The 12,552-nt window shown below is 54.2% G+C and overlaps 1 protein-coding gene across 1 annotated transcript; it reads left to right on the forward strand.

Annotated features, from left to right (window-relative positions):
- Positions 1–10,958: 10,958 nt before the first annotated feature.
- MIND_00189900 (uncharacterized protein) lies at positions 10,959–12,552 on the forward strand (the record flags this gene model as incomplete). The annotated part of the gene is made up of 5 exons (XM_037358807.1): positions 10,959–11,113; positions 11,164–11,307; positions 11,357–11,494; positions 11,545–11,569; positions 11,614–12,552. 5 exons carry the CDS (start codon positions 10,959–10,961, stop codon positions 12,550–12,552), a joined length of 1,401 nt encoding a protein of 466 aa, XP_037223902.1.

The following is a 12,552-nucleotide window of genomic DNA, read 5'->3' on the forward strand; positions in this document are numbered from 1 at the left end:
CGTCCGCTACGCCATGTCCTATATGGCGGAGAGACCTGCCCAGCAGTGGGCAGAGCGTCATGGAAGCAAAACCCCGTTCCCCTTCCCTCGGTGGAACCTATTCCTCTCCGAGTTTCGCCTTCGGTTCTTTGAGGAGAACGAGCAAGACCTCGCGCTCGCCAAGTTGGAAAGCGCGGGTTATCACATGGGAACGCGGGACATCTACGGATACACCGACGACTTCGAGGACCTAATGGACCTCGCCGGATTCGAAGACATGTTGGTTAAGGTGACCAAGTACCGCCATGGACTTGACCCCCTGATCAACAATGGCATCACGTCCTCGAACGACCCCCCAGACCTCCGTGACTATCTGGGCTGGCGCACTCGGGCTTTCCGCCAATACGAAGCCTGGGTGCGGGCGAAGCTCATCAAAGGGACCACCCCGCGGACGCCTTCGGGGGCTCCGCGTGGCGCATTCCCTATCGCCCGTTCGGCAACTCCGTTCCCCATCTGCCCGGTGGCTGCACCTGCGCCACCCGCAGCCCGCGCCCCCGTCTCGGTACCTCCGGCTCCCGTCCCTATGGAGTTGGATCGTACTAGGGCTCGAGGTGCTCTCTCGTCGAGCCTGCTTCAGATGCGGCGACCCCAATCACTTGGCTCAAGATTGCCCGCTCCCCGCCGACGCCATGTGGACATCCTCGACGAGGTAATCCAGCAACTCGGCGACGAGATGCTGGAAGAGCTACTCCCCCGGCTATCTGACACTGCGGCCCTAGCGGAGGCACATTCGGAGGTTCCGGCAGAGGATTTTGTCCCCCGCGACGAGTGACTGGTGTGCCCTCATTCGCATCCGTAAATTGTTTCACTTGTTTGTATGATGAATCAACTCCCTTGCCCTACAACGAGCCTGAAACGAAAGACGCACCCCCTGCCCCCTCCGAAGCCCCCGTTCGGATTCGCCGACTTGCCTGGGAGAAAAAGTTACCTGGCAGCTATACCATCTCTGCCGCTCCTGGGGTTAACTCGCTCTACCTTCCTCTCGAACTTGAGTCCACTGCGAACGTGCTCAAGCTCCCCCTCTTAGGTCTGGTCGACTGCGGAGCCACTTCGGACTTTATCGACACAGAATACGTCAACCGAAACAACGTGCCAGTCCGAAATCTCTCAGTACCCATACCGGTCTACAATGTCGACGGTACCCCCAATGATGCTGGGTCTATTCGCCAAATCGCGGACCTCGTTCTACGGTACAACAGACACCCCCAACGCATTCAGCTGGCTGTAACCCACCTTGGGAAACAGGACTTGATACTCGGATACTCCTGGCTCAAGAAACACAACCCCGAGATCAACTGGGAAACGAAAGAGGTGAAAATGAGTCGATGCCCCCAAAGCTGCTCCACTTGCCGTGACGAGGAACGGACCGAGCGCGCTGAGGTTCGGCGCCTCCGACTCCTCAAATCGCTTTTGCTCTCGGGCGCCTTCCCCACCGTCTGCGCTATCGATATTGCCGGTCCAGACGATGCTGACGACGAACTCGGAGCTACTTCGGACCCTCCGAGTCCCTCGCCAGACCTCGACGACGACGAGCATCTTGAAGACCCAATCGAGGAGATTCGCGCTGGGAGCACCGTGTCCCAACGCCTTGCAGAGGCCTTCGCCCGTAACCTCGGCCCCCCCGCCTCCGGAAATTCCGGACTGGGCCAAGGAGTTCCAAGACGTCTTTGACAAGGAGTCCTTCGACACGTTACCAGAGCGGAGGGCTTGGGACCACGCTATCGAACTCGTTCCCGACGCGAGGCCCGCTAATTGCAAGGTGTATCCGATCTCCCCCCTTGAACAGCGCTAACTTGACGAGTTCATCGAGGAGGGACTTGCTACCGGCCGTATCCGCCCTTCGAAATCTCCGATGGCTTCCCCCGTCTTCTTCGTTAAGAAAAAGGACGGAGGACTTCGGTTCGTCTAGGACTACCGCGCCCTCAACGCAATGACGATTAAGAACCGGTACCCCCTCCCGTTGATTAATGACCTTATCAACAGGCTCAAGGGTGCCCGTTATTTCACTAAACTTCGATGTTCGTTGGGGCTTCAATAACGTCCGGATTAAAGAAGGAGACGAGTGGAAGGCGGCCTTTCGGACTAACCGAGGGTTGTTCGAACCTTTGGTGATGTATTTTGGCCTGACGAACTCCCCCGCGACTTTCCAGACGATGATGAATGACATTTTCCAGGATCTCATTCTTTCAGGAGACGTTATGATCTACCTCGACGATATCCTTATCGCACATTCGGACCTCCGTAAGCACCGCGAGATCGTCCGCGAAGTCCTTCGGAGACTCCGAATGCACAAGCTGTACCTTCGCAAGGAGAAGTGCGACTTCAAGAAATCGTCGATCGAGTACCTGGGGGTTATCATCTCTCACAACCACGTCGAAATGGATCCCGTTAAGGTCGCCGGAGTCTCCGCATGGCCTCCGCCCGAAAACAAGAAGGACGTCCAGCAGTTTCTGGGGTTTGCTAATTTCTACCGCAGGTTCATTCGGGATTTCTCGGCCCTCGCGCAGCCTCTCTTTGCGCTCACCAAGAAAGACCAGAAATGGACCTGGGGAGACGCCCGAAGCCGCCGCCTTTCAAGCTATCAAAGACGCGGTTGTCTCAGAGCCCGTCTTAGCGATCCCGGACGACTCTCGGCCTTTCCGACTTGAAGCAGACAGCTCAGATTATGCGACGGGGGCGGTTCTTTCACAACAATCCGCCCCGGACGGGAAGTGGCACCCTGTAGCGTTCTATTCCAAAAGCTTAAATGATGTCCAGCGCAACTACGAGATTCACGACAAGGAGATGCTTGCGATCATCCGTGCACTCGAGGAGTATCGGCATTTCCTCGAGGGCGCCCGCGCATCCGGTCGAGATCTGGACTGACCATAAGAATTTGGAGTATTTCCGAAAGGCACAGCACCTTAACCGTCGGCAAGCCCGATGGTCGTTGTACCTTTCTAGGTTTGACTTCACGCTGCACCACATCCCAGGTCACCAGATGGGCCGCCCCGATGCTCTCTCTCCCGCCCGGCCTGACCACGGCATCTCCGAAGACAACTCGGACGTCACCCTCTTGCGCCCTGAGCTTTTCCACGTTCGCGCGCTCGAGGCCGTCACTGTCTCTGGGCCGGGGTCCGAACTTGTCCGCGACATCAAGGAAGCGCTATCCGGTGAGCCTGACCTAGAGGACCCCGTCGCGCTTGTGGCCCGGCAACTCTTGAAGGTCCGAGGTCAAGTTCGGGGCCCCCGCTTATCACGTTCGGACGAGTGGGCCGTCTCGGGCGATCTCTTGTACTTCCGCGGCAAGGTCGTAGTCCCCAAAGACAAGGACCTAAGGAGGCGCATCATCGAGCTCTGCCACGACACGCGGGTCGCCGGACACGCCCGGTCGGTTCAAGACCCTAGAGCTGGTTTCGGCGCAACTACTGGTGGCTACAGATGTCCCGCCATATCGGACGCTATGTCGCGACCTGCGACTTGTGCTGCCGCAAGGCCCTCCGAAGGCTCCCGCACGGAGAGCTACACCCGACCGAAGTCCCCCCGAACGCTGGCACACCGTCACGGTGGACTTCATCGTCGAGCTCCCGAAGCTCATGGGTACGACGGCGGTCATGGTAGTCGTCGACGCTCTTGGCAAACGCGCCCACTTCACCGAGTGCCATACGACAATAGACGCGGTCGGAGCCGCCCGGTTGTACTATCGGAATGTCTGGAGGCACCACGGAACCCCCGAGAAGTACATTTCGGACCGTGGTTCGCAGTTCATCGCTGACTTCACGCGCGAACTCTGGCGCTTAATTGGCGTCAAACCGGCCACCTCTACGGCTTACCACCCGCAAACCGACGGACAAACCGAACGTGTTAACCAAGAGCTCGAGCAGTACATCTGGATCTTCACCAACTACCAACAAGACGACTGGGACGAGCTTATCCCTGCTGCTGAGTTCGCCTATAACAACCACGTTCACTCCTCCACTCAACAGGTACCCTTTATGACGGACACTGGTCGGCTCCCCCAAATGGGTTTCGAGCCAGGTGCCCGCTCAGAGTTAGAGTCGGTGAACGAGTTTCGCGATCGGATAGCTAACGGCGTCTCCGAGGCAAAGGCCGCACTCGTTAAAGCCAAAGACGAGTATAAACGGTACTACGATCGGAAACGTTCGGACGCTCCGAAGATTCAAGTTGGTGATAAGGTTTGGTTGGACGCCTCGGACATTAGAACGACTCGGCCCTCCGAGAAGTTCTCCCACAAGCGCCTTGGACCGTTCAAGGTGCTCGCAGAGGTTGGCAAAGGTGCCTACAAGCTCGACCTCCCCCCGCGTTACTCCAAGCTCCACCCCGTCTTCCCGGTTGTTAAGCTCGAGCCCACTCAGGACGACCCCTTCGATGGACGACCCGGCTACGACGAACCGCCCCCCGAACTAGAGGACGGAGTTCCCGAATGGGAAGTCGAGGAAATCTTGGATGCCAGGATAAGGTATAAGCGTCTTAACTATTTCGTCAGGTGGAAAGGCTACGATGCTTCACACGACTCGTGGGTCCGGTTCGACCGTGTCTTTGCGCCAGACAAGATTGCGGACTTCTATCGGAGATACCGGGTAAACCACGGCACATCGCCTCAGCAACCTTCGACTCGCTGCCCTTCCGTATTATGCGTCGGGACGCCGCATTCAAAGGGGGGGGTGATGTCAGGGGAACCCCTGCTCCGGCCTCCTTCGGACCCTCCGAACGCATCCGAGGTGCATCCGACCGGCGCCCCCTCGGACGCTCCGACCCACCCCGACCATCGTCCACGGCCTCCTTCGCCCACACAATCACCGATCCGTCAAGACCCTCCCAATGATCACCTTGGGACAGAGCCTGCGACACCGCTCAGGCCTTCTGCGCTCTACGTCGGCAGTTACAGACGACCAGTATATAGTTGGCGCCCTAGCAGGCGGACCCTTGGAGTTTCTTCTCTTTGGATCCTCCCCTGCTAGGTCGGTCCCTCCGTGTATTTCCCGTAGCTCTTATTCACGCTTTGGATCCTCCCCTGCTAGGCTTTTCGTCGGAGTCTCCAGGGTTGCCCTTACACATCGCTTCTTTCTTTCTCTCTCCATCCTCCCCGGAACTACTATCTCTGGTTGGAGCCTTGTGAGGACACGCTAACTTTCCCTCCAGCACGACACTTACATACATTCATGGCCAATTTAGCTACATGTTTAGATATCCTCATTGCTATACTTACTGATCTTACTTATATGTACGATACGTAGGCAGCAGTAGCCAGATAGGGCCTGAGCGCTACTATATATATCTGATTTCTCTCCATGGCTCTAGAGACAAGATATTTTGTGTGTCCGTCGACAACATTATATTTCTTAAATAAAAAAAAAAGGAGTCCACAAAAATACAAAAAAAAAAAAAAAAAAAAAAAAAAAAAAAAAGATACCCAAAGGCTACGCGCAACCCTTCCCTTCCGAAGGAACGGGCTTGAGTAACTAGCCTGGCGATGGTCCACAGTAGCACGCTGCTCCCACAAGCCGAGTTGTGCAAACCCTGAATTGTCCACAGCATCGAAAACGTCCGTCACCCGAGTATAGAAAACAAAATTTGTGCATGTGACACCGACTTGTGTTGGGATTGATGCGCTTCACACAGTGCCATAGTATTGTAGCAAGTTGACTAAAAATGCATTGTAAATATTTATTATCTTGAACTACACATGTTGACTACAGGTGGTTGACAGGCGAGCTTGATGCAGCACTCAATGGCTGACAACTAGCGAGCGCCGCAGCAGTGTGGATCAGGTACAGAGGAAGAAAATGCAGTGTGACTCAACAGTCACTCATTGTGTAATGGGCGGGGCCGGGCGGGTGTTGGGCCTATGTGATGTTATTACCCGTTGGGGATAGCACGTGACATTGCTAAATTCAGGTCTTGCCTTTGCTGTCACGTGCTTCTCAAAATGGTAATTCCCGCCCTGGCGCATTCTCGTGACCACTTTGTGCACAAATATTTCCTCCCAAAGCCATTTTCCCCATACACGAGCTGTCACAGTGTGCCGTGCCACCAACCTTCTGCTCTCTCCATCATCACTTCCACCTCCAACTTGTCGAATTGGGGGGCGAAACCCGGCCAAGTCCAGCCTTGGGGTTGGGGTGCGTGAGATGGTGCGTGAGATGGCAGGAGACAACCGGCGGCCCTTTCGGGCTGAAAACTTCAGCGATGCGGGAGGGCGATTACTCGAGCTAAAAGCTGGAGTTTAGCGAGAAACGGGGGAGAACTGGGCGCATGGTGAGGGAAGTCGGCGGGAACAGTGGTTTGCAACTCTGATTCACTCACCTTTCCTCCCCAGCAGCTATTCCCGCCCACTGCAGTCCCCCCACACCCATTCCCACCCTCACACCGCCCATTCCCGCCCTTCTACGCACGCCCCGTTGTCCAAGGTGGTGGAGTCCGAGCGGGAGGAGAGAGAAGGGTGGCGTGAGAAGCTGGCGCCGGCGCCGGCCTTGCGCAAGGTCAACGCATGAGTGCCTGGGTCTGTGTGCCGTGGACTCCTGCGACAACAAGTTCTGCCACTGCACAGTGCCACTGTCCATGTTTGTACCAATGCCACGCGGAATCATGTTGCCCCAATATTAGTTTTTTTGGTGTATTTCCTTAGTTTATAACACATTTTTATTTATACTAAAAGTCGGTGTTTTTTCGACAAAAGGGCGGGTGAGGCGGGATGTGTCGGGGTCACGAGCACAGAAATTGCCTCTTTCGGAACGCGTGACCATGCGGAAAAAACCGCAACTGCTAAATTCTCAATAGCTGCTTGTGATGGTAGTGTGTGTGTGTGTAAAATTATTGCTTCCCTAGTTTGACTGCCATACATGACTGCTGTGACTCAGCTTGGTAAAGTTAAAGCTCATCATGTTTCAATCATATTAGATTATTTCTTTTTCCATTGTTGGTGTGAAAGGATTTTTAAGATTGAGATATTTGATGTTATTTAATGAGTTTTTTGGCTAAGAAAAGCTTTACAAGCAATTGGCGGCTTGGTGTGCGACGAGGCACATGGCTGATGCTGATGCTGATGTGACAGATCGGCGCCGGGATGCCCGACCGGTCACCAGGGTAGATGATGGGGGTAACAGGTAACGGGTCTTTACAGTTTGCCTCTGTACTTCGTCTATAGTGCAAGGAGGACAAACTACGACTATCTACGGGTCGGCTCTCACGTAAGCCAGTAAGGAAGCGGGGTATCTTTAACACAAACCATTGGTGCTGCATCACCTAATACTGCGGGCTGGCTGGATGACCACCCCACCCGAAGTCTGACAATATGTGAATCTTTCCCAACTGACAGTATTCTCACCACCTGGTAGCAATCAGCCTTTTAAATATGTCCAATGAGACCATTTATGGTACATCAAATATCACTAGAGCCAGAATAGAAGTAGTACCAGTTAGTAAGCAAGTTGGTTTTATATTGGTTTTGTATAAAGTTTATAACTTTGGAGCTGGCATCTAAGTTTCTAGAATGATATATCATAATATATTATGCTGAAGCTATAATAATAACATAATAATATTGGAATATAATATAATCATAATAATAATAATAATAATAATCTGGCATAATAATAAATCATAATATAATAATGGCCAGCACTAATAATAGTTGTTTGCTTGCTCATAGGACAATGACTCTGAGTCTTAACCTCTGAGCAGTCAAATGGTTCAGAGCATGCTCAAGAGGCTTGGGGGCTTGGGCTTGAGCGGGGGGTGGAGGTTTGGTGAATACCACTCCACTTTGCAAGTTCCATTGGATCTGCACTCTAACAACACTCTGATTAAGTTTCAGACTGCTAATAAGCTCTAATCCCCGATGTGACTGAGCCATCTTGTCAGTAATATTTGAACAACGTAAGCGAAATTCTGTCACCGTGCTTCTAGATTCTTTGATCCGCTCACCACGTGGCACGATTGCTTGTCACTTCCTACCACACTCTTGTCACTTCCCACCACACTCACATCACATTGGAGTAGTCACACGCAAGCATCCAAGTCTGAGGACTCGTACTAGTTACTAGCGCTGCCACCTGGTCTTCCTCGGAACGTCCGCTCCGCAACGGCGTCTAACCGAAGAAGCACGCTGGTCTTCCCTCGGCGCCAAACTGGCGATTTTCCGCCAGTTCCGACACTCTTGCGGGGCGATGTTCTCATGGGAAGACGCTGACGCGATATCCTGTTTGTCAGGTGTGTCTCGGCGGGGCTGCTGCCGCTACTAGTTAACTTGCTTTGCTAGGTAGACTGCTTTTGGCGTCGCTGCAAGAGCGCGAATGGACACGTCTTGGCACATAGGAACTGGCCTGTACTACGGTGACCTGCGTAAGTCTCTCCCCTCCTCAACAAAGCGAGCCCGTCGTCTGTGCGGCACTGATGGCGTCAATCTTCAGCACATCGCGGCAATCGATAGCTAGCCGTAGTAAGCGCCAGGGCCCAAGAATAGCTGCGACTATTCGTAGACCCTTATATTAAGGATGTACACCTTACTGGCCTTTCCTTGTGGAAGCACGGTGGGACCGTCGCACAATGCTCGGCCTCATCTTTGTCGGCCTCTCTCTCTCTTTCTCGTTGCTCACCACCACGACCGTCTCAGCGTCTACTAGTACTGGCAGCGCCGGGAGACTGGGCACCAAGTCCCGCGATGCCGTCAAACTACCTCCCCAACAGCCCTCTTTCTCTACATTCTCCCTCGACGCGCTTCCCCCCCGCCTCCGCCCTGCTGGTCAGGCCTATCCCACTCCCTGACGTCTGCCAATCTGCGTTCATGCAGTCGCCTGGGGCAGAGTGCCCTGCCAGTGGCATGGAAGCCGTAAACGTCACCTTCGAGGACTGCGGTACACCGTACACAATCTGTCGGTGCTCTAATGCGCCAATGACGATGGACACGGTAATTGTACGGCTCGGGAAGGTGCCAATCGGCCTGCGCCGGTACATCGGAACGGTGGTCGTGCTCCCGACGGACGATACCGGCCTCTCCGGCGCGTATACGCTCACAAAGCCGAGCGGGGAGATGTATTTGTTCGGAGACTGTGTGCAGAGCACCTGGGTACACGAGGTACGTGGCGTAACTGATCTCATGGCTGGCAACCTCTGATTCCGGCGGCGGCGATGTAGGCCACTCACGCTTACGACTTTGCAGACCCGAATGCGTGGCAATCATACGCGCCGTCCTGGGCGGGAGCCATTGACGCGGACTCCTGCGTGCCTGACGTCTACTCGCAGACCGACATCATCGAGGACTTTGCTCAGATGTCCGTGATCATGGTCTACTCGCTCCTCCATGGCGGCGCGCTCCCGCCCGGCTTTTCCGCCCGGCTGCATGCGGCACCAGCTCGCGTACATGGCCATGCTTCCCGCATACGCCCCCGCCGTGCTTTTCGGGAATAACTGTAGCATCAGCAACGGGCCGTGGTCGTCTGCGTGGTACTTATTCTCCCGCCTTGAGTACGTAGCTGGCACACGGGAAATTCAAAAATTTCTTTTCCCTTTTAAACATGTATTGAATGTACATATTTAGATACATGTTTCCTCAACCAAGAAATATGATATATTAATTATTTCATAAATGACTCTTCTTTATCAAGCTTTCTGTAAGAACAAAAAGAATGTCTTTCACAGGGATGGAAAAGTTATTGAAAAGCTAACCTTTCCATATGGCTTTGAATACCCCTTTCTGTGTACTATAAAGAATATATTTTCACTCATTTCAAAAATATGTGGTTTATATTCCTCTTTATTTGTGGTATAAAAGATGATATTTCTGCCATTTTTAGAAAGGTCTTCTTTATATGCACCTTTGTTAGCAGACAGAAAGAACATCTTTCAAGACAAAGAGAAAGGTGTGCTTTTTGATCGCATGAAAGGGGTAAGGAAACATCATCTTTCTGACTTTTTCAGAAAGATGCTCTTTGTTCTTGTATGAAAGGGGAAACAAATGATGTCCTTTCTGCCAAAGATATAAAGATGTTATTTTCATTGACATGAAAACATGAATATAAATAGCTTCTTTGTGAAAAAAATAAAAACATTTCCTTTCTGCGACAAAGAAATAGGTATACAAATCTGTATTGAAAAGATGAACTTTCAATTGACATTTCAGTTTTTCCTGAAACAGGTCCTTTCCATACAAGGGAAATATCTTTGAAAAGCAACTATTTATGCTAATTCAGATATATGATCTTTCTTCCCTATAGAAAGAAGAATTAAAATGTTTACATTAAATTCATCTTTTAATGGGAAAAGAAAGTTTTGAATTTTCCCTGTGTGGCTCTAAGTTCTTCCGCAGGCATACGGACTCGCCCGCGACGCTCGACGCGTCACGCACGTTCAGCATCATTGCTACTGTCCCTTCTCATTCTACAACTGGGCCGAACCAGTTCGAGGACATGCCAATCACCGGCATGCCGCCCGTTGGAGCCCTAACGACCGGCAGCACAGCTCAAAACAACGGCGCTCCACGGATCGGTAGGTGGAGATGGGTTGTTCTCGCAGGTTAGGCTACGGTGGCCGGGATCCTCACCCGTGGGGATACAGGTTTCGGTAGTTAATCCTGTTACTGAAGCTAAGGGTATTAATGGAACGACGGAGAAGCGCATGACGGAGGCTATGCTTGGAAAAACACATCAGTGGGTATGAGTGCATCTCCGCCGCCAAAGCGGTGAAATGACAACGTTAACGGGAGGGAGCGCCGGCAGTCGGCCCGGATCACCTGCGTTGTCACCGTGACCGGATCAAAAAGTCAACAACGACGTCACTCATCGTTTTGGATGCTTGTGCCATTGCTCCGGCGAAGTCTCACCCTGTGGTGTGTGCGCTATTCCTGTCGGCGTAGCGTGGGACACAGGTCTACCATACGGAGCGTGGTGTCACGCGCCGCTCCTAACTTGCCTCCCACCCCCATGTCCACCCCAAACCCAAGCCTCCGCCCCGGCCTCGTTAACCACCCTTCCACACCCGCGACCCGGGGTGCGCTGCTTGCGATGCTAGCGAAGGACGCGGAGGAGCACCACTGCTTCACGAACGAGCTGGGGTTTCATAACCATCTGCCGCACCAGTCAGTCCTTCGTGTCCCTCTCGCCGGTCGGCGCACTCACGGGATTGCAGCCTCGTCGCGGCTTTCGACATGGGCGCCACCCACACGCTACTGAAGGCCATCTGGGACGACGAGACGCCGACGCTGAAGCCGATCGACCGACATGGCGGGGAGATTACGGCGGGGAATTGGGCGGAAAGGCTGGGCGAGCATCGGTGCGTGTCTTCTTATTTGTGTATATGGGGTATTCTCACAGGGAAATAGGGCGTATGGCAGCTATTACGACTTCTTTAAGGTGCAGCTCGCGCAGAAGGGCGCCAGTCGGGTGCTGGCAGAGTATGTTCTCGCGCCAGAGGCAAACGCAGGGAAGAAAAAGATGTTCGGGCGGTTCTTGGCGGGCGCGTGCGTATTTTTTGTTTCTCAAGCGGAGGGTAGGCGCTGACGAAGTGCAGAGTGCATCCATTGTTGCAAGTCGGGGTGCGTTATACTCTTTTTCTCGTCCGATAGACCAATGAGCGTAGTTTGGACTCGAATTCGGCCAGGACAACATGGTTGCCGCGGGCCTAGCGATGGCGGCTCTGACGGCGCCGGACCAGCCCAACTACTTTCTGGACGCCACGACTGGCTTGCCAGAACGGCTCGTCAAGCCCGTAGAAGGGACCACGCTTTTGCAGCTGCTCCAAGAAGTCTACGATTCGGACACCCTCACTCCCATTATGCCCTACAAGCCCGATGCCCTCCTCTCCACGCGTTTCAAGGACCTCGCTGCCGATCCCGCGCGCGGTGAGGCGATCAAAGCGATTTACTCAAAATGGGCTCTGCACTCTGACTCTGAGGACGAACTGAATCTAAAGATCAACGAGTGTCTCCTCCAGGCCACCCTGCTGGTGACGTCGACCGGGAAGGCCGGCCGCCCCGCGCGACTTGACTTTTTCCTCATGCACGCGCTTACGTCCGCGCTCTGCCTGCCCCCGATCCTGCGCGCTATCCCCAGCGTTGAGGGAAGGAACATCGTGTTGCAAGGGTATGCTCGGGCCTGTGCGATGTATGTCATCCTCCGCGGACGACCTCGCGTTGACGGCGCCCTGATCATGTCCTACCCTGAGGATCCCGCACCGGTTGGCTGGGGTGCGACGGGGCCCGGACCGTCGCTCGGCGGCGGTGTCATTGCGAATCCGTGGCTGCCAGCCATCCACAGCGCGCTGCACCACCGGGACGCGCACGTGATTAAGGTCGTCCGGACACTGTACTACGCTGCGGGGCGCATGCCGGAGCTGGACGCGCGGCTCGGGGCCGCGGGGGTGGTTGGCGGGGAGAGGCTGGACGGCTCGGTGTGGGTGCGCGCCGCGGGGCTGGTCAGTAAGCGCTTGGGGTGGGTCGCGTTCGGGGAGAAGGAGAGGGAGTGGGACCGGAGTGCGCATGGCTGGGAGGCAGCGTGGGAGGGCGTGGACGAGGAATGA

The sequence above is a fragment of the Mycena indigotica genome (genome assembly GCF_014461135.1).
Source record: "Mycena indigotica strain 171206Taipei chromosome Unknown Mind.scaff0002, whole genome shotgun sequence".
In the NCBI taxonomy this organism is placed as follows: Eukaryota; Fungi; Basidiomycota; class Agaricomycetes; order Agaricales; family Mycenaceae; genus Mycena; species Mycena indigotica.